Source organism: Mustela putorius, unplaced genomic scaffold (genome assembly GCF_011764305.1).
Source record: "Mustela putorius furo isolate JIRA1106 unplaced genomic scaffold, ASM1176430v1.1 tig00000275_pilon_pilon_pilon, whole genome shotgun sequence".
Taxonomy (NCBI): domain Eukaryota; kingdom Metazoa; phylum Chordata; class Mammalia; order Carnivora; family Mustelidae; genus Mustela; species Mustela putorius.
This window is the reverse complement of record NW_025421341.1, coordinates 32,052,207-32,074,949: the sequence shown is the minus strand read 5'-3', so window position 1 is coordinate 32,074,949 and position 22,743 is coordinate 32,052,207. Positions and strand designations below refer to the sequence as shown.

At 39.1% G+C, this 22,743-nt stretch overlaps 1 protein-coding gene across 18 annotated transcripts in view; it reads left to right on the top strand.

Moving 5' to 3' along the window:
• The window catches only part of TRIP12 (thyroid hormone receptor interactor 12), a 145,951-nt gene that overhangs the window by 76,312 nt on the left and 46,896 nt on the right, over window positions 1-22,743 (top strand). For 17 of the 18 annotated variants that reach the window (XM_004773423.3, XM_004773420.3, XM_045078833.1 and 14 more), the window contains 5 exons: window positions 644-749; window positions 3,536-3,672; window positions 9,047-9,130; window positions 10,176-10,271; window positions 20,570-20,718. In XM_004773423.3, coding sequence (XP_004773480.1) covers window positions 644-749; window positions 3,536-3,672; window positions 9,047-9,130; window positions 10,176-10,271; window positions 20,570-20,718 — 572 coding nt within the window. The remainder of the gene's footprint in view (window positions 1-643; window positions 750-3,535; window positions 3,673-9,046; window positions 9,131-10,175; window positions 10,272-20,569; window positions 20,719-22,743) is intronic. The other variant, XM_045078844.1, reaches the window with a different exon arrangement.

Genomic DNA, 22,743 nt, shown 5'->3' with positions numbered 1-22,743 from the left:
AGAAACTGGTTTTAGCTTCCAGAATAATATGTAAGGTGTGCTTTTATGGCTTTTTCCTTTAATTATTCAGTTATCTGTACATTGGACGTTCTCCTAACCTTCACCTCAAGTATGTTTTCCTTGTTGATGGGGTGGTGTGAAGAAAAGAAAGCATTTTGTTCTTTCATGGTCCTACTTGATGAATTTTATATAAACTAGATAAAAGAGACAGCTTAAAGACAATGTTAATATGCTAATGAATGAAAACGAAAAATGGAACATTTGTTAAATTTAGTAAGATCCTGAAATATATAGTAAATTTAAAAAAAAGTCTTGGCTTTATTAGTGGAGGAGTAGAGATGATAGGAATGGTTAAAGGGCATGTATGAGAAGAGGACGACTGTCCTTCACAGTGTGGGATAGTTGGAGTCAAGGTTGAACCCAGGTGGGGTTTGCCAAGTTTATCATGACGGGGAACGCCGAGTTCCATATTAACCTTGCCAGGGTGGATTGGGTAAGTAAAGGCACACTGCGACAGAAATCTAGCAGAGTGCTAGAGAGCCCGTGGAAGATGCAATGGATTTTTGACCTGAAGAACTGTGTAATTTTTACTTTATGATAATTTCTTTTTTAAAAAATGCACTTTTGCATTTCACGTGTATAGGTTTAAGAAAATCTACCAAGAAGCGCAGTGAATCCCCACCTGCTGAGCTCCCCAGTTTGAGGCGGAGCACACGCCAAAAGACCACGGGCTCCTGTGCTAGTGCCAGGTAACACATTGGTTTTTCCAGTTTACGAGCCAGTTTGTTATCTTCTATTCAGCTTTCATTAGAATCCTTACCTTTCTGAGTTTTCAAAAATTACTGAAATTTTCACTTGAAAATTGAGTAGTAAAGAAACTTACCAATATAATTGAATTCTTCCCCAGTGTTGATGTACATGTTTTTGCTAAGTATTAATCATGCAGTTTTTTTATAACACTCTTACCCTCTACCATTTCCTCTGTTGCTATATTATTTTCACAGAGTTACTGCCAGCTATTGGACATTTCATTGTTTTCAGAGTTCCAGTTGGCCAGTAAATCTCTAATGAGCATCTTAATGCAGATTGGGGTTATTTTTCAGAGGTAGCTAAATTTCCCAATAGTGTGATTAATGGACCAAAAGGGATGCCTGTTTTAATGGTTGTAATATTGCCTAATTAGTTTCTCAGAGTGTTGGCATCACTTGAGTTTAATGGATCAGGGGGAGAGATGTACTTCATTTTCATTTTGTATTACAACACCTACCCCTCGCAGAGGAATGTGGGTGTCATGTGTCTGCTTTCATGTCTTCAGTTCCCATTTTCCCAGTTGCTGGTTTGGATCTCATTTTCAGAAAACCAACTACCTTTGATATGATACAGTGTGTTATTTCACATTCTTTTATTAACTGATTGAGAATCTTTAGTCAACATTTTTTTTTTCCTTAATAATTTCCTCACCTTTTCACGCATGGTCAGTTGCTCAAATGCCTTTGTGCAGCTAGTTATTGGCAGCTGGGTTGGACTTACTCCTCTTTTATATGTAGTTTGTTCTAAATGTGCCCAGATAACAGTGATGAGGGCAAATGGTTTCAGTTTGCCTTTTCCCTACTCTAACTCAGGTGAACTGGAAGGTTTTAACTCTTCTGTTGTTTCTCTAAGATGAGCCACAATGACCTCTCTTGGTGACAAATACGGTAGTGGCACAAGGAAACAGAGTAACTAATTGCAGGTCATAAGAAAAGGTCTCGTGGCACTTAAATCTCTACTTTTTCAGTTATTTTCTGGTTCTATTTGGATTGTTTAAAATGCCGTTTAAAATATCTGGAGTTAGTAGAGGCGCCTGGGTGGCTCAGTGGGTTAAAGCCTCTGCCTTCGGCTCAGGTCATGATCCCAGGGTCCTGGGATCGAGCCCCGCATCGGGCTCCTTGCTCAAGCAGGGAGCCTGCTTCCTCCGTTCTCTCTGCCTGCCTTTCTGCTACTTGTGACCTCTGTCAAATAAATAAATTTTTTAAAAAATCTTAAAAAAATAAAAATAAAATATCTGGATTAGTATACCTGTTTGCTTCTGTGGGTTCTTGGCAATAATTTTATGAGAACCCTGAGAGCCAAAAATTTGGGGCTAGATTTTTGAATGTGGCTTCCCCAGAGTTGATAATCTGAGATATAAACCAAATTCACTGGGGTTGAAATTAATTTTAAGTTGATGCAAAGTCAGGTAATCTAGTGTCCCATGGTTGTCTGCTGCCTGCCGCCTTCCTCCTCATGACCACTGTGTTAGCATACGTGAAATTACTTACAGTTTACATGGTTATTCTCTATACCAGCTATTAGCCGCCTGCCAGAAATGCTCTTTATCTCAAAATTTTCTGTATTAGTGGCAATTTGTCTTAACTTTAGTGCTTTTCCAGCCTGCTGCAGCCGTGTCTTCATCTCTCTTTAGACTAATACTCCTTGAGGATATCAAACTGTGGAGCACAGTGTGTGTCACATGGGTTATGCAAATTGAATGTTAAGTAGATGAATTAATTTGAAGCCCACTAATTTGTAGCTTGGTAAATTGGGTCTGGAGTGAGCTGTTTCCGTAGAAGAAAAGATTGGCTAAACAAATCCCTATTTAGGGAGGATTTTTTACTACTTGGAAGAACAGACTCTTCTAGTACTCTCTGGTAATTCAGAGCCTTCATTTATGTGTCACTTATGCCTGCTGCTTCCTCATTGTTTTCTGGCCAGCGTCTAGTTCCACTGCAGTTTGACTTTGGTCTAAAACATTTCCTTAGTAGTGTGTTTTTTCATTTCCTAATTTGGAGGCCTGCTATTTAAGCAATACCAACTTACAATAATTTGGGGAAATCTTCTGTTTTTACCTGATTTGCTTACTGATTTCTTTATTAAAATAGAAAAGCTCATCATCAGTAAAATGTAATTTGCTTTGTGAGAAATAACTGATCATTATTCTTTCCATATTACACTGTGCCTCAGTCCTAAACCAGTTTCTTCCCTCAGTATAATCTGTATGTGTTTATAAATGTTAAATCTTTAATTTTTTATTCTAAAGGACGGATCTCTTGTTCATTGTTAGGGTAGTTCTTTTTTTGTTTATTTAAGTTATCTGGAATTTAAGTGATAATTTCTCACATCTTTTTCTCTTCTTCCCCCCTCCCCCTGCATTGTCAAGCGTCGCTTGTATATTGATCCACTATTTAGCCTGGAAGTGGGGATCTGTTTTAAGTGAGTTGAATTCTTTCAGTAGGAGTCACTTTTCCATTTAATTGAAGTGCTGAAAAATCATTTCTGCCTTGTAAAGATGACAACAGCTCATAGCACCACAAAAGCATGTATTGTGAATGCAGTGTAACTTGGAAGAATTTTAAATATACAAAGTCTTGGTTGTTACCCATAATGATTTTTTGCAACAATTTCTATGGAAAAAGAAGAAACTGGCTTTGTGCTCCATGCATTGGAGCTTTGTGCTGCATGGACATTACTCCTGGTCACTGGTAGTGCTGCTTGTGATGGCATCTTTCTGTTGCAGTCGGCGAGGCTCTGGCCTGGGCAAAAGAGGAGCAGCTGAAGCTCGTCGACAGGAGAAAATGGCAGACCCTGAAAGCAGCCAGGAGACCGTGAATTCTTCAGCTACACGGACAGACGAAACTCCCCAAGGAGCCGCAGGTAGATTGGCATGTCTTAGCCCTAAAATGCATTTATGTATTTTAATGATTTGTTGAGAGAGAAATTACCTTGCAGGCATACCCGTTATAAGACAAGAGAGGAGACAGAGATATACTTGATATTACCATCAGATAAACGTGTTCTCCTTTGTTTTACTTTATAGGTTTGGTTTTTGATGAGTTGGATTCATTCGGTTTTCTTTTTTAATTCTTTTCCAAGTCCAAGTTTGTACTAACTACGTTCAGAGGGATTTTAGGAAATAACGTCACTTTCTGTGAAGGTTCTTCTATATCACTGCTGATATACAGTAGTTGCACAATGAAAATTTAAGTTCGTAATAAGAAAGTAAGGATATGGCTTATTGCTTCTTCATACATGTGTAAATTTTAATGGAGAATGTTGTAACCCCTAAAAAGTAGTAAGTGTTCTGCTCAAAAGGAACTTTAAGAATGCCATTTATGTTTTTATGGGCTTACTTTTATTCTACTTGATATTTTAGCACAACAAAAATAAGGCTTCTCCCCCACTCCAGCTTTAAAAATGTATCTGTCACCAAGAAGAAAAGAAGGCTAATACTCGAGAAGTTAATTGTCGCCAACAGGTTTTAAAATGTAGCTTGTCCTAAGTATTTCTCTGCAACATAAAGAACAGATGGGAAGATGTTACAGGTCATTACTTCACTATGAGCCTGGGTGTGATGAGTCCCTTTTTTCAGAATTATACACATGGCCTTAGGTGTAGGTATGTTCTTACTTTAATGGTGTTCTCACCTAAGATTGGCGTGTGTGCTAGTTTTCTTTCATGCCTGTGGTGGAGCCTATGCCCTAGTTGGCCAGGAAGGTTCTAGTTTGCCCACCACTATTCATGTTTTGTGCTGCTTGTCTCAGCGTTCTGTCCAGCTTAACAGTTTTACCACTGTCTGTCTTGGTTTTGTGTGTTAAGTGGCATGGCGAACTTGAACCATCTCTTCTGGTGAGAGGGGACATTTTTCATGCACTTTTTTTTTAAAGAATAGTTTAGCAGAAGGGTTAAGTTTGAGGGAAACCACAGCCCATTGCACATACAAATCACCGAAGCTCTTGATGCCACACAGGCTATGCTTCTCGGTGTTTCAATGTTTTATTTCAAGTCTACCTATGGAAGTAGGGCAGTTCCTACGTGGAGGACAGAAATGGAGCTGCCGAGTGTGTTAAAGTGGACCCATGACAGTGATTATTGGAGCTAGCGTTTGTAGAGTATACACTGCTGCAGACACGGTATTAAGCACTTTACATATACTCTCATTTAATGTTCAAAACAAGATGCTGAGGTGTGACTACTGTTCTCCTCCTCTTTAACAATGAGGGAAAACTGAGGCACATAGTGGTTAAGGTTGTGGGAGTGCCCCTGGCTGTGGGACTCTGAAATCCAGATTTTCGAAAAAGAGGGGCGCCTTTCTGATGGCTTTGTCCTTCCGCATCCCAAACAGTCCCAGAGATAATCTCAGATGGTACCACTGACAGGCAGGATGAGGGGCACTGTGTGAAGTTTTGATCCGTGGTGTATTTACGTAAGAGGATAAAAGTTTCAGGGGATTAGGTCCATAAGCCTGCCTCGTAAATGCTTATGTTCCTTGTCTTTGAGAGTGGAAGTCGTGCTGTGATCTCAGTATTTTCCACGTTCAGGGGAAAGATAACACGAGCCACACAGCACTGCTTGGTTTTGCTTTGGAAGCAGGATGCCTTCTAGGTGCCATGGGTATCCTCTCTGCCAGCCCACTGAAGGAGTGCTGCGGGAAGAAGCAGATTCCTTATTAACTGGGCATGAAGTTCTTCTGTGTGATGTGCTTTTGTTTTTCCATATGTACAATTGGAATTTAAAGAGAAATAAAACCCTCTAGTGTGGAGTATAAACTGATGGTGGTAATAACTTAGAGCATCTCTTGGCAAGCATCTTTTCAAAGACAGCTCTTAAAGAGTTGATGTAACACTCTATTGGAAACATTTATTTTGAAATAATGTTTTTATTAATTGAAAGAGGTTGATTTAATCTCTCAGTGTTTTTATGGTTGTTTTTTCCCCCAGTGTTGTTTATTTTTGGAAATACCATTTTCCTGACCTATTCCAGTGAAGTCATTGAAATAAGCTTACTGCTTTTCGTACATGTAGTGTTTAAGCATTGCTCCACCTTCGGCAGACCTACTCCCATCACCCTGACTTTGCCAGTATTGTTCACACTTAGGAAAACTGGCTGATAACGGTGTACTTGTTTGGTCACCTTGAAATCTACTTATATTTGGAGCCACTTCCCTCGTTTTTCGTAGAAGAGAGATGCTAGCTCTTGGAGTTGAAAGTAAAGTGCTCATCACATTTTCCCATGAGTTGGGGGCCTAGTTTTGGACTTTAATCAGAACTGTGTACCTCTTCCTAGTGCTGGTAAAGTTTTATAAATACTAGAGACTCTAGAGTGAGAAATCAAGTATTCTTCCTTATACCTGCAGAACAGTCAGATGGCAGGGAAAAATAGCCTATGTTCTGACACCTAATTTTGTGCTGAGAATCTTAATTTCACAGGAAACGAATAGGGTGAGTTTTAAAAAAGAAAGCAACCCCAGTTCTGTTAGTTTTTTATCTCCCTAACTACTTTTGTTTGGAATTCCTAAAAATTAGATGTGTCTGTATCACCTGATACCAGGGCCCATGTAAGGCATAATTACATTACTAACAGTTATTATTTTGGCCTTGCTCAAATGTTTTCGTTATACTCCTGAAAAGTCCTGCTACTGATTGCCTTTAGGGATCTGGAAAAGGTTCCTGTTCAGTGAATTTGAATTTTATCAGCATTCTGATATTTTATTGTCTTTCTGCGTAAGGAGCCTCATTGGTTAAGGTACAAAGATGTGGGGTTCTGTGATAAATTTCTTATGTTCTAATTTAAATATTTTTTCCATAGTTTTAATTCAGCTGTGTATTAGAAACTATCTTGCATGGTACCCTGAAGATATGCTAAAGACTAGGTGGGGGAGGTAGTGGTTTAAACAACAACATGATAAAAGATTGACACCTCTTAAAAATCTGGCATCACATTTTCTCTGCTTGATAATCTTAGGTTTATATTTGTGTCAGGACAGGTCTTGTGCAAGCTGCCCAGGGAGTTTTGAGGCGCTGACTAAAGAATTTTATCACTGACTCCTGTTGGCTGATAACACTTCCTTACCTGCATCACTTTACAAACCGCCACTCACGGGCGAGGCTAGTTTGGTTTATCTAATTCTGTAATACTACAGGGAACTATAGTAGACAGATGATTACTGCTCGCCATCAGTGGGATGGTGAAAGATTTTTTTCTAGGGGTTCAGTGACTGATTTCTGTCAAAACAAGCTCTCCACCTCCATGAAAAATCAGAATATCCTTGCCCCTCCTTATGGTGACCCTCTAATACATAAACTGAAAAAACTCAGCATTACCTTCCCAAGTGAAATTTTGTTTTGCCTTGCTTTGTTTCCCTAAAAAAGATGTGGTGCCAGAGGGTACTTAAAAAAAAAAAAACAGTGACTTGATTTGTTAAGCCTTTGTATTTTCTCTGCACATAATTGGAAGAGTTTAAAAGCAAGTTTAAGAGTTACTTTAACGAATTCAGTCATAATCGGAACCTTAATAACAGTATTTGTTAAGATTTCTGTTTAATGTGAAGAAGCAGCTGTACTAGAATGAAAAATTAGTACTGAAGAATATATTTAGTACTGAAGAATATATTTAAGGGGCCATTAGAGTACAGTATTTGAGTACAACTAATGAAAAGTCAGACCACTGGGGCTCAGATCTCTGATCTCTGAGGGTAGCCAGTCAACCTTGGGCAACTAAGTACACTGAAAGTCACAAGGCCTCAGTTAACCTCACGAGTGTGAAAAAGCTGAGCAGCCTCCCTATATGGTCGTAAGGAAATAGACACAGCTTGCAGATGGTAAGCATTTGGTAAATGCAGCGTGTAAGTAGCATTCCAGAGTGCAGGTTACTCTTTTTTCTTCCCCAGAAGTGTGGATTTTGTTAAACTCTGATACACTTTAATATTAGTATTTCTTGCTAACCTGTGAATATAAACCAGGGAACTAATCTTTCCTGTAAAAGGCCAAATAGTTGATGTTTTAGGCTTCCTGCAGGCTCTGTTGGAACTAACAACCCACCTCAGTGGTTGTAGCAGGAAAGCAGCAACAGAAAATGTGTAAAACAATGAGTTTGGCTGTGTTTTAAAGAAATGTTATTTTGTTATTGACAAAATGATGTGCTGGATTGAATTTGGCCTGTAGACCATAGTTAACTGACTCCTGTTTAAGCCATATGTTTTTAATGCGAATTTTTTAAAAATCCCAGTGAAATCGTAGAAAATACTTAATGAGATGTGAAGAAAATTATTAAGAAAATTTACAGTTGGTGGCTCGTATATTAGCATCTCTTCAGAAAAGCTCTGTAAATTCACATCCATTATCCATGTACTTTTAACAATAAAAAATGTTCTGGGCTGATCTTTTGTCAGGGCTTAGGGTATTATGGATAATGTTGTCATACACAGGTTAGTTGTATAGAATAAATGCTTAAAGACTCAGCGGACACTGAGAGGAGGAACAGCAAAACTGCTGGTTTTAGAGGAATATCGTTTCATCTGGTCAGGTTCACAATAGAATCAGCCTCTCTTTGCTTAGGCTGACTTACTGCTCAACTTAGCTTTTTGGGTAGTAGAATCCTTCTAAATCTGAACTCTTTTTTCTGCATTGGTTTTGACATCCTAGTTGTCCTCTATTTTGTCCTAAACTGCTTTGCTGTTGGTCGTGATGTATATCTTCCATATTTTACCCTGGAAATAAGAAGGGTATCATCTGCGTGCTCTTAGAGAAAACGTCTGAGTGATTGTTGTCAAGAGTGCAGCCGAGAAGTAAAGTCAGGCCAACTGAAGAAGACACATGTCTGCTTGGAACGTCGCCCCCCGATGTCAGTTTTGCTTTCTGTTCTGATTGTGACTAATTCCCCATCTATTCAACCTCATGGTGGTTTTGGCAGTGTGATCTTCATGGACTTTTGGTACGTGATTTCAGGACAAGAGGAATAGTTTCAGAGGCATGAGGAATCTGTCAGAGCCATGTATGGAAGGAATGTAAATCTTGTATTTTTATGCTTGTTGAACTCTTAAAATAGTTGAGCCATCCTTTCGTTCATTGAAGTTACAGGGCGAAATCATTAAGAGCTGAGTGTGCAACGGGGAGACATATTTAATTGCTGCCTTTGTTGGTGGTGGTCTGTAAAACTCTGCTCTTTATTTATTTTTTAAGGTAAACCAGACATAATGAGTTTGACTGCTCCTCTCCTAACCCTCACCTTGTTTTCTCCCCCCCTTTTGAAGCCTCTAGTTCTGTTGCAGGGGCCGTGGGCATGACCACCTCTGGGGAGAGTGAATCCGATGATTCTGAGATGGGACGATTACAAGGTAAAGACAGTTAATGAGCTTACAAGGAACCATTATCATAGGCTGCCTGTGACTTCTGTTCTTTGTTAAAATTAATTCAGATAAGCTCATTGAAACATAATCTAGCAATGCCTGTACTTAAACTTATTTGTGATGATTTGGATTTGGAAGATGATCTGGCTCTCTATTTTTACTGTTTAGACAAAATCTGATAATATATGTGTTTTTTGTTTTTAAAATGTTCTCCATTACAGTTGCTTGTATAGTTGGTAAGGATTTAGGAAGGTCTTGAAAAGGGGATAGCTTAAAATGTTGTCCTCTGGTATCTGCTAACGGTAAAGCATCCCAGTGGGGTGCTTTTGCTGTATTCTTTTGTGTTCTTGGTCACCTATTTTAAAATGAATGTAAGTGTATACCTAAACACCATGTATTTTAATGGTGTGCTTTTAAAAAAGCAGCCTTATATTATTTGTATGCTCTTTACAAATGGGTGGTGGTGGAGATGTATTATTATTGTGTTCACACAGTTGGTTTCTATGATAGATCCCCAGTGTGAGGCTTCTGAGAAACATTATTTAGAAAGCACTTTCACATTGCTTTTAAGTTCCTAAAGTAACTTACAGCAGTCTCTTTTCAACTAGAAGTCTTGTGAACACATTTTTTTCTCACCTTTTGGACCTGATAAAAAATAATTTTTCCATATGTTTTTTGGAAGATCTCATGACCAGTATCAGCGGGAAAGCAACAAGGGTGCTTAACCTATAATTTCTTAAAAGTAAATACTTACTCTGGGTTTTTCTTTGATCATTTTTACAGTCCCCTCTGGCACTGATATTTAGTATCTCCATAAAACCTTAATATTCCTTCAAACTAGCACTTGGGTGTTGTGACTTATATTAATTAATATCTAAGAGTGGCCTGAAAAGTTTGATGTAGTTTCTCTTTTAAAAAAAAGTGGGGGGGGGAGTAACATTACATGTGAGATGAATCAGTTGCTTGAAATTTTTATGTAATATCAACTGCATTTACAATTCAACTATTCCTCATGCCTTTCTTTTTTCTTTAGCTTTGTTAGAGGCCAGGGGTCTTCCTCCTCATCTCTTTGGCCCTCTCGGTCCCCGGATGTCACAACTTTTCCATAGAACAATTGGAAGTGGAGCTAGTAAGTGAATACTCTTAAATTTGCCCTCCCCCCAAACCTTTAATAATTAGGTGGGTGCTGTTTTTCCTGTTTATTTATTGCTGTAAGGAGGCTTTCATATAAGGAGGTTCTCATGAACTTAAAACTGTTTAAAAAATAGGGTTTGTGCTCATTCTTGCGTTTAAGAAGACTCTAGGTTCTTCTGTACTTTTATTTTTGATTACTAGATTTGAGTCATTAGCAAATCATCCAGAGTTATGGCAAGATTGAATCTTTGTTTAACTCTAGCATAGTAAAGAATCTCAGATGATTACATTGATTATATTATAGCAACTGATTACGTGATTTGCATAGATTTGAATCTTCATTTTTGTGTGGCATAATAAAATTTAATCTGTAAGACAGTCAATTTAGAGTGAGCCAGAGAGAAAAGATTTCTCAGCAGAATTACCAGTCGCTAGACTCATTTAATCAAATTAACATATTATGATCCAGAGATCTTGTCATATATGGTAGACAAAACACTGACTCTTGAAGTGGCAGTTTGTATCAGGAATAACTTCTGCATAATTACAAATCCGGTTAAATTCTTTCTGGTATAGAATACTATCTTTAGCTTCCTTAAACAGAATTTACATTTAAGCAGTTTTTTTTTTTTTTAATAACTTCATTGATAAAGTTTCCAAAGAATCAGCTGGCTCTTTTTAGACTTTAGTCATGATTAATTTCAACACTTCTAAAGTGTTAACTGAAGTTTATTGACTCTGACCTCACTGATATGTGCTAATATAATTTTCCATCAAATATTCCAAGTTGTTGTTCCTGTTTTTTTAATGTGTGGACATATGCTCACATATGCGTATTTATGCTTAAGTCCCTTTCAAGTTTCTGGCCTTAGCATTTGACAGGAAACTTAAGAAGCAGCTGGTATTTTTGGTTTGGTTTGGTTTAGTTTTTGCTGCCATGACACTCAGCTCTCAGATAACGTACCCTGTTGCAAAGTTCTCATGAACCTTTAAAGGAGGATTCTTACTTAGTGTCATTTATTAGGTACTGGGATTGTCCTGAGTCATGAACAGGATAGTACCCAGAGTTGTTTACCACATGGAACTTCCATGCTAGAGGGTGACCCTGGCAATAAAAAGACTGTTCTCCAGCAGAAAAATTTCAGTTAGTGCTAATGCAGTGGAGGAAAACAAAGTGAGGATGTAGGTTGGCTGATGGGGGGAGTATACTTAGGCTGGTTAGAGTAACCTGTTCTGAGGCAGGGTGAATTTGTGGATACCTAAATGAAGTGAGGAAACAACCCTGTACAGGTCTGAGGGAAGGGGAAGTGCACCACCAGAGGTGGGAATTAGCTTGTCATGTTGGAGGAAAAGCAAGAGGGGCCTTTGGAAAGGGCCAAGTTGTAGAAGACGAAATCTGAGAAGGGTAGATAATCACTAGGTCATGTAGGGCCTGGCAGGCCCGCAGCAAGTATGGGTTTAACCAATAATGGAACTCAGGAACCATTGAAGGATTAAGAAAAGGACAATGGCATGATACATTTTATGAAAAAGATTCATGCAAAAGTTGAGAGAATAGTAGTAGAATAACCTCCACGAACCAATCAGTAATTATTAATCCTCAGCAATTACTGTTTCAGTTAATATCCTCAGTCATTCTCCCCACTCCCAAGATTTTTTTTTTTAAGATTTTATTTATTTGACAGAGAGAGATCACAAGTAGGCAGAGAGAGAGAGAGAAAGAGAGAGAGAGAGGGAGGAGGAAACAGGCTCCCTGCCGAGCAGAGAGCCCGATGCGGGGCTTGATCCCAGGACCCTGAGATCATGACCTGAGCTGAAGGCAGTGGCTTAACCCACTGAACCACCCAGGTCGCCCCCCCACCCCAAGATTGTTTTTAAGGCAGTCCTATGTGTAATTTCATTTGCATGTCATTGAATTTGTGGCTATAAGGACAAAAATTTTTAAATTTTAGACAGTACCATGGTTAAGAGGAATCCTTACTTTTACTAGTTGCCTGTTTAGAGTGCAAATGTACTAGGCCTCTCATAAATCCATTTACAGTTTTTGCTTATTTAAATCAGTATCAAAATATCTGTACATAGTCATCCGTTAATACATTTCTTAAGTTTGTGTGTGTGTGTGTGTGTGTCTGTCCCTTGAGAGAAATTTGATTCACATATTTTACCACTTCATTTATTTCTTGGAGAAAGCTTGAAAAAACTTTTTTTTTTTTAAAGATTTATTTATTTATTTATTTATTTGACAGAGAGAGAGATCACAAGTTAGGCAGAGAGAGAGGAGGAAGCAGGCTCCCTGCTGAGCAGAGAGCCCGATGTGGGACTCGATCCCAGGACTCTGAGATCATGACCTGAGCCGAAGGCAGCGGCTTAACCCACTGAGCCACCCAGGCGTCCCGAAAAAACTTTTTAAGAGTATTAACATTAGGGGTACCTGAGTGGCTGAGTCAGCTAAGCATCTGCCTTCTGCTCAGGTCATGATCCCAGGGTCCTGGGAATGAGCCCTGCATCAGTATCCCTGCTCAGTTGGGAGTCTGCTTCTCTCTCTCTGTCTCTCCCCACAGCTTATGCTCTCTCTCTTACTCACTCACTCTCAAATAAATAAATAAAATCTTTCTTAAACAAAAAAAAGAGTATTAAAATCATCAATATCAAATTCATATTAAGTGTTGACCATTGCACATGGAATTAATGTGAGCCATAGAATAAAACCAGAGTAGAGAAAGTGCCCCCCACCCTCATCCAGTTCAGTAATGCCTACTGCATGGCCAGTCTTTGTCTTTACCCTTACCACATTCCTTCTCCCACATTGTAGTAAATGAATCCCGGGCATTATATAATATTATCTAGACACATTTAATAATGTAGCTCAAGATAATGCTCATTAAAACATAGGACCACCCCTCCCCCCCAATGACCATTATCATACCTGAAAAATAAAGTGGTAATTTCTTCAGTAATTGTCCAGTAAGTCCAATGAGCATCAAGTTTCCTTCTCTCAAATAGTACAGGTGTGCTTCTTTATAAACTGGTGTTTGGATCTAGAGGCTTTTTCGGATTCCAGTTTTATTCTTTATTTCCTTGGTGGGGAAAGACTAAGCAAAAGTGGTAGTATGTTCTAATACTTAGGAGGCACATAAAGTCTGATTGTCTCTTAAGCCATCAAAACTCAGTGCCTAGGTGACAGGGATTATAAACTGATAGTAATTCACATCTAATGAGCAGAATTTATGCATAGAAGTAAAAGAGGTAATTTAGTAGAAACATATTAAGAATATCTTCCTTCTATTTTGTTACACAGAAGAATAGCCGGTATAGGAAAACAGATTTCTCTCCATACCAGTTTGGAAAAGAGTTGGTTTTTGCATCCTCCAAAGTGCCATTGTTGTTGTTTCTAAAGTGGAGACATTTTACTGATTTTTTTTGATGATTAAATTGTCCTGTCATTGGATGATGGCATCTTTTGGGAGGTGGCTTCTCAGTCTTTCTGATATGATCCCTAGCAGTTTTTTGTGACTTCCTTTCTGATACATCAGGCTCAAAACCTCCACCTCAGATACCTGAAATCAGGGATTTTCTCAGAGAACACCCTGGTTTCGTTTATATGAGATAGTATTTAGAGCTCATAGTCTGGGGCAGAGGTCTACTCATTGCTACTGTGGTGGCTTCTTTTTTTTATTTATTTAAGATTTTATTTATTTGAGGGGGAGGGGAGAGCACCAGTGCGCAGCCGGGAGAGGGTAAGGGAGAAAGAATCCGAAGCCAGCTCTGATGAGGCAGTGATGTGGGGCTTAATTCTGAGATCTCGATATAACGACCTGAGTTAAAACCAGAAGTCTGGACGGATAACCGACTGAGCTACCCAAGTGGCCCTGGGGTGATCATTGTTACTAGGTACGTGTAGTAAACAAACCTAGGAAAAATTGTATTTTATCTTTTTTTTTTCTTTACTTTACTTTACTTTTCTTCCCCCCCCCCCATTTATCTGTCTACAGGCAGAGAGAGAGAGAGGGGGAAGCAGGCTCCCCACCGAGCAGAGCGCCCAATGCGGGGCTCCATCCTAGGACCCTGAGATCATGACCTGAGCCGAAGGCAGAGGCTTAACTCACTGAGCCACACAGGCGCCTCTGTATTTTATCTTTTAAAATAAAATCATGGGCACTTGGGTGGCTCAGTCGGTTAAGCGGCTGCCTTTGGCTCAGGTCATGATCCCAGGGTTCTGGGATCGAGTCCCATATCAGGCTCCCTGCTTAGCAGAGCCTGCTTCTCCCTCTCCCTCTGCCTGCCACTCTACCTACTTGTGCTCTCTCTCTCTCAAATGAATGGATAAAATCTTTAAAAATAAATAAATAAAATAAAATTATGAGTTTCCACTTTTAGTGTTAATTTAAATTTAGGGCTCGGAGGTTTTTATCTACCTTTATTTTGTATCTTCTTTCTCCCAAGCCGGAAGTTTCAGTTCCCAAAGATAGTAACATGGTCACTTATTTGCTTTCTCCTACAATACAGAATTCCAGCTTAATACCAAAAGTAATATTATTGAGTTTTAATTTTTCAAGTTTACGTTGTTGGCTGTTCTTGGGGACTCATTCTGTGGTCAAGTTTTGGTATTTTAAAGTCTCTTGAAATGATCCTTCTCTTCATTCAGTTCTCCAAGTTGATTTGGTTCATTTGCTTGATTTTCTTTTAATTTCTAGAGGTTGCTTTTAAATTTTTTTTTCAATTTTATCCTTATGGGATATTTACATGGTATAGAAAGTCTGGTCTACAAATAAGGTTTATTTAGGGAAGTCAGCTTCTTTTGCTATTCCCTTTACCCTGTTTCCTCCTCCCACACAAATAGCCTTTGTTAATTTTATGGCTTGTCCTTCTGTTATTTACTTAAAACAAAAACAAATTCATATTATCTGCTACACACTTCCTTTTTAAGATAGGAGGAGTAAGCTTTATACCCTTGAGGTTGCCTTTAATAGTATTTCGGTGATCCCCTTCATATAGCTGCTACACATGGAAAGAGGAGATACCAGATTCCTTTTTGTAGAGCTGCTTTAGTGCTCTGCTGTGGGGATGCATGGCTTTTTTATCATGTCTAGGACATTCAGGTATTTCCAGTCTTCAGTGTGTTTCAGTCAAACACTGCTTTCGTATTTCTTCCTGCATTATGTTTAGGGTAGATTGTTGTAAATCAGCCTTATTGGAGCCATACCATTTTGCATTTCTTCCATCATGTGTAACGAACAGTATGGTGTCTTTTTTTTTTGTCTTTTTTTTTAAATTGTCTTTTTTTTTTTTAAAGATTTTATTTATTTATTTATTTATTTATTTGACAGAGAGAGAGAGAGAGAGAGAGAGATCACAAGTAGGCAGAGAGGCAGGCAGAGAGAGAAAGGAAGCAGGCTCCCTGCTGAGCAAAGAGCCCGATGCGGACCTCGATCCCAGGACCCTGAGATCATGACCTGAGCCGAAGGCAGCGGCTTAACCCACTGAGCCACCCAGGCGCCCTTTTTTTTTCTTCTTCTTACTTATTTGGCAGAAAGAGGGAGAGGCAGCATAAGCAGGGGGAGTGGCTGAGGGAGAAGCAGGTTCCCCATCAAGCAGGGTGCCTGACATATGGGGCTTGATCCCCTGGGATCAGGACGGGAGTCCAAGGCACTTGCTTAACTGAAAGTGCTTAACTGACTGATGCACTGAGGCACCCTTTTTGCCAGTTTTTGTCTTCTAACTTTTTAGTTCCGTATCCCTGTAGATGTCTGTTAGAGGTTACTGTAGAGATTTTAATGCATGTCCTTGGTTTGTTATAGCCTACCTTATATTAATACTTTATTACATCCTAATTAGTGTTAAGAACTGAACAGTAGTTTCACTCTTTATTCCTCCTGACATTCTTTGTGCTCTTGGTTTTTCTTTTTCTTTTTCTTTTTTTTTTTTTTAAGATTTTATTTATTTATATGACAGGCAGAGAGGCACGCAGAGAGAAAGAGAGGAAGGGAAGCAGGCTTCCTGCTGAGCAGAGAGTCTGATGCGGGGCTCGATCCCAGGACCCCGAGACCATGACCTGAGCCGAAGGCAGAGGCTTTAATCCACTGAGCCACCTAGGCTCTCCCATGCTCTTGTTTTAATTTGTTTTACTTACACATGTGTTATAAACACAGTAAGACCTAGCTGTTGTTTTAGATTATCCATATTCTGTATTCCTTCGTCCATGTACACATCCCATTTTCAGTGTTCTTAATTCCTTCCTGCAGTTTCTCTCCTAATCAGAGTTGTTTCCTTTCTCTTCAGAGAACTTCTATTTTCCTGTGGTAAATGAGTACTAGTAATGATTTGTCTTTGCTTTTGAGAAGCCCTTGATTTGCCTTAATTTTGAGGATACTTTTCCCAGGTATAAAATTCTCATTTTAGCACTTTGTGATGTCTTCTGTTTCAACGTCTTACTGGTGGGGCGTCTGGGTGGCTCAGTGGGTTAAAGCCTCTGCCTTTGGCTCAGGTCATGATCCCACGGTCCTGGGATTGAGCCCCACATCAGGCTCTCTGCTCAACAGGGGGCCTGCTTTTCCCTCCCTCTCTACCGGCCTCTCTGCCTGATTGTGATCTCTGTCTGCCAAATAAATTTAAAATATCGTTTTAAAAAAAATTATAAAAGTCTTACTGGTGCCCTTTCAAGGCAGTGTCTTTTTTTTTTCCTCTGACTTCTTTTAAGATTTGCTTTTTGGGGGTGCCTGGATGGCTCAGTTGGTTAAGAGTCTCCACTCTTGAACTTGGCACTCAGGTCACGCAGGGCTTGACCCCAGGCATTTGACTGACTGGACCACCCAGCTGCCCCTCTGCTTGATTTTCCTGCTTCTTCATACATCTAGTAGTTGTTTATGTGCTAGTCATTTTGTATAAAAGAACTGAAGCCACTCCAGATAACACTTTCCATTGTAAAGTTGTTTCCCCCTTTTCTGTATTGAAACAAAGGGCTAGGAGCTGGTTATTTTGTTCTGGTCAGGCATCAGCTTGTTTAGAATGAGTTTTGTGTGACTCATTTCACCTGTGGCTCATCCCTCTTTGTGCCTTGTGATCCCCCTAGGGTTTTGATTGAGACCCTTGAAAGTCTCTGTCTACTTAGACTTAATTCATTATGCAGTTTGAAAATGTCACAGATGTCTTGGGGATAGAACCCAGTGGCTGTGTATGTTTGAGGCAGGCCTCCTCCCTCTGTAGGGCCTTTGTCTTCTGAGCACCATGAGACTTAACAAGGTTTTGTTCTGTCTTACAAAAACTTCTGATTCAGCCCCAGCCCTCTTCACAGCTCCAGAACTGGGCCGATCTCCCCGTTGGGACCAGTTCAGTCAGAAACAGCATCTTGGGGCTCCTGGGTGGCCCAGTGGGTTAAAGCCTCTGCCTTCGGCTCAGGTCATGATCTGAGGGGGTTCTAGGATCGTGCCCTCATCGGACTCTCTGCTTGGCGGGGAGCCTGCTTCCCTTCCTCTCTGCCTGCCTCTGTGCCTACTTGTGATCTCTGTCTGTCAAATAAATAAAATCTTAAAAAAAAGAAAAAGAAAAGCAGCATCTTCCTGTGACTCCCTGAAGTGCTCTGGGTTCTCTCCCCCATTCAGTTCAGCAATTGGCACACTCCTGCCCGAGGGCCAAATTCAGCCTCCTGCTCAGTTTTATAGAGCCTGTGAACTAAAAGTGATTTTACATTAAATGGCTGAAAACAATTTAAGAGTAATATTTTGTGAGATGTGAAAATTAAATGAAATTCAAATTGAAGTGTTTATTAATAGTTTTATTGGAATACAGCCACACTTACTTGTTTATGTATTGTCTGTTCTGCTTTTGGGCCAGGGTTGAGTAGTTGAAAGCAACAGAGCCTATGGCTTGCAAAGCCCAAAATACCTATGGCTCTTTATAAAAAATGTTTGCGTACCTTGATCTGTGATAGTGCTTCTCAGACTGTGGTCTGTAGCTTGTCTGGGGTTCCTGAAACCCTAATACTAAAGACATTAAAGCTAATATTAAAGCCATTGGTCAAAAGTCTAGTAATAATTGGTAAGGTTTTTCCTTTTCTACATTGCTGTTTGAATTTTGTTGATGTTGCAAAAGTCTATGGTATGTAAAACTGTTAGTACGTTTTTGAGAGAATCAAAGCAGTGGTTCTAGGTTGCGCCAGTAGCTGTTATATTCTTCAGTGCCAAGTGCTACTAGTGAAAATAATTTCAGTTTTATGTAAGGATGCCCTTGCTAAACAGAGTTACTAATTTTACTGTCTTTAACAAGTACATGTCTTTTTAGTAGTCCTTGTGAAAGAGCTGGACCTGAGTTTCACACATTCTTCATCTCGAATAATGTTGCCACAGATTAAGAGTAGCTGCAGCGGTGGTCATACTGCTGTTTTATTTAATAAAGCTTGACATTGAAACAGTTTACAACAAAAAAATTATAACGCTGCTCATCACTGACATCGTCTGTTTTTGAAAATATGGTTTTCACAAAACTATGTTTATATTAGTATGTAATGAATTAATGAGTATTTAAGTTTTTTCTCTCTTAATGCCAGACACATTTGTAAATAAATACAAGTTAGATATAAGCTACATAGACAAAGATGCTTTGGGGCTCCTGTGGTGTTTTGTTTTTGTTTTTGTTTTTATTTTGCTCCCATGGTTCTAAAACCAAAATTGATCAGAACATAAATTATGGCTTTTGCTTCTTATTGTCATTTTCAGTTGGTTTAATGTTCTGTGGTATCTTATTACCATGCTAACATGATCTGTGTCCTAGAATTGCCAGCTTCCATGTTTATAAAACACCCAATGGATATGTTAGTTTTTCTTGTTTTGGGTGGTTGTGCTAGTGGGATATATGAACTGTTTCAGCCTTTGAAAGCAGATCTAGAAGCAACTGAGGGTTCTTCTGTTTTCAAGAGTTTATCTTCCCTTCATTTGTTTTGCCTTTCATTTCAGTGCAAAAATGATAGGCCTGCTCTAAGTGGAACTCCTGTTTAGTTTGAAAATTTTTAAAGATGGCAGCCGTCTGAACTTGATGTTCTTGCAATATGTTTTTGGGTAGATTCTTCATTATGGTAAAGGTAGGTAGGCAGTAATAGTTATATGCAATTCGTTTGCCATAGTCTTAAATATTGCAAGGATCACCATGTGTCCCCTTTGAAAGGCTGTGCTTTGAGGAAGATCACTGTAACTTAATTGAAATAAAATACTTTGGTTTTCATACGAATCCCGCCTTCATTGGCAGTTTCTACACATCTGACATTTCTAAGCTGTCTAATGACTTGGAGAGGATAAATCCCTTATGCTGACAAGAACCTGTGAAGGTGTAGGAAGAGAAAGGGCTTGAAATTAGCATTAGCTATAATTTGGTGAACATTAATTATGGTTTCAGATAGGAAGTGTAGGTGTTCATGAAAATTTGAAATACTTTTGTGGCCTTCATTTTTGAGTATGTTACCTAGATCACTGACCACAGCCTATCCCTGTAGGAGTTGAATCTTAGTGTTTTTCAGTTCTTTGGGCAATGAATTTGGGCCTTAAAAGTGGAAGTCATATGCAAAGGGAATGAGAGGAGGTGAATAAGCCAGTCTTTTGCTGTTTTTAGAAGTACTGCATTCTAGGGGTGCCTGAGTGACTCGGTGGATTAAGCCTCTGCCTTTGGGTCAGGTCATGGTCTCAGGGTCCTGGGATCGAGCCGCACATCAGTCAGATATCCTGGTCGGCAGGGAGTCTGCTCTCTCTGACAAATAAATAAATAAAATCTTTAAAAAAAAATACTGCATTCTTTCCACTCTCTTCTATTAGGTACATTGCTCTGTTTATCTTTATTTTCTTGCCCTTTCACTGTTACCAGGATTCCATTTATTCTGAGCAGGACTTCAGGAGTATGTGCATTTTCGTTGAAGGCTGGCCATCACTTTTTAACAGGTGGTTATTCCTACAGAAGGCTTTTGCTTAGTCTATATATGTAAAAGTCACTGTGTCAGAGGTAACAATTTGTATTAGTCTTAGGGATATCTTTTTGTTTTAGCTAGTAAGAGGCAATCCACTTGTTTCATTTTAAAGGAAAAATTAAAAGACAAAAATCAATAAATACTACGAGATCAGTCTAAGTTAAGATAAATTCAGTCAATTTGTGTTTTGAATTATATTAGCAGCCTGTCTTAGCCCTAGTTATAGACTTAGCCTTTCACTAGGATCAAAAGATAAGCAGCCCACTGCCACGTAGAGTCACACTTTATACCTACTAATAATTTCCTTAAATGTTTAAAAGTAATGATTTTTTCCCCTCCCTGTGAAGGCTCCAAGGCCCAACAGCTTCTGCAAGGACTGCAAGCAAGTGATGAAAGCCAGCAGCTCCAGGCAGTTATTGAAATGTGTCAGCTATTGGTTATGGGAAATGAGGAGACGCTGGGAGGGTTTCCTGTCAAGAGTGTCGTTCCAGCTTTGGTAAGAGAGTTTGCCCCTCATTTTATCTCAGTTACTGAACGTTGCTGAAGCATGATTATTTATACCGTTTGAACTAAGAGATGGTAGAGTGTGGCTTTGTGCTTTTACTTCACACTTCTAGATCTTGGCAGTGATTGCAAATAATGAATTTGTAATTTTCTAAACTCCTACTTCTTGATACTTAAAATGACTGGTTTTATTTTATTATTTTTTTAATTTCTAATTTTTTTTTTATAAACATATAATGTATTTTTAGTCCCAGGGGTACTGGTCTGTGAATTGCCAGGTTTACACACTTCACAGCACTCACCATAGCACATAGCCTCCCCAGTGTCCATAACCCCACCACTCTCTCCCCACCCCCCTCCCCCCAGTAACCCTCAGTTTGTTTTGTGAGATTGAGAGTCTCTTACGGTTTAAAATGACTGGTTTTAAACCTTAAATTGTTTGTTGCATTAGGTGATATCTAAACTTACGTGCTCTCTCTTTTAAACTGGTGATACATGGGCAGTAATAAGCTGCTCCCTTGTGGCAGGTTTTTGTGGGTCACAAAGCTTTCGTGTTGTAATTGTGTGCAGCGGCAGAGCATTCCAGCCACAGTACCACGTGAATCCTTCCAGCTTAGGTTTTACGTTAAGCAAAAATATAAAGAAATGAAACAAAACCTTTTAGTGATGTTTTTCAGTACAGTCGTGAATTGATGTTTAGAATTTAAAAACATCTTAATTGCTTGAGCTTTTTAATGGGGCAAAAAGAGGAGGAGGAATTGCCACTACTAAATGTAGGCTCCTGAACAAAGTAAGTCTTAAACAACCAGCTTGGTAGTTTCTTAGTTCAAGATTAAAAAGATTGGCTATATGGGAAATTAAGATTTAAGTCTGAGTGTAAAACAAAACATAACATAAACATCATGAATTTACTCATACAGCATATGAATATATTGGAAGTTAAAAACCAAGTATCAAGTTAATAAGTCTTCAATAAGTCTTCGTTTACATAGCAAATAAAGTTGACAAAAATATGGTTGATATGTCAGATTGTCTTGTTTGATCTCATTATGATTGTGGAGACAGTTGAATGAAGTTCATTGAAATACAAGGTGATGCCATCTTTTGTTCTTGTTGGATGGCTCAGCTCTGGCAGGGTGAGAAAGGATGGACCAGTTTCTTCACTTTCTGTCAGGCAGACCTGGATAGTGTGAACTGGCACTTAACTATTACCACTTCCCTTCTAATGAGGGCTGGCATGTTGATTTCTGGATGTTCAGTGAAAGCAGTATTGATTTTTGTGTTACGTTTTGCCTGTTTCCGTATTCACACTCACCCTACCCATTTCCCTAGGAGCTGGTTTTGTTTCCTGAATTAAACTGTCTTATTTTGTTGTTCTTGTTTATTAAAAAAATAACAAAGAACTAGGCTTATACTATGTAAGATGCAGTTTTTATTAGTTGTATAAAGATGCTATTAAATCTCTGCAAATGTTGACACATAATCTGACGTACTTGATTTGCTGGCCTTTGATTAGATTTAAGTGCTTCATCGACCTATGTAAGACAGCTCCTGCTAGTAATACTGACTATTGTTAATGAACTGGCCAGATTAATCTTCCATCAGAATTGAATATTGTGAATATGTATCCATCTGTCACCATTCACTTGTGTGACCCTGGTCATTTTTGTTGAAAAGGAATCTGTTAGAGCTGTTCCTCTCAAACATGGTCTTACAATGTTTATTCCATCTTAAGAATTGGAGAACTTGTTACTTTTCCTGTCAACATGACAACCCCTTTCGATCTACAGTGGGTATTTCAAATGACTGGTTATAGGTTCCATTGAACCCCAGAATGGGGTGTGTGTGTGTGTGTGTGTGTGTGCGCGCGCGCGCGCGCGCGGTGTGTGTGTGCGCACGCGCACACACACACACACACACACACAAAGAAAGTGATCAGGACCTCAGATATGTAGATGTACTTGACCTAGCATAATTCATAGCTGAGAAGGCACTCCTGTTAAATGAATATTGCATT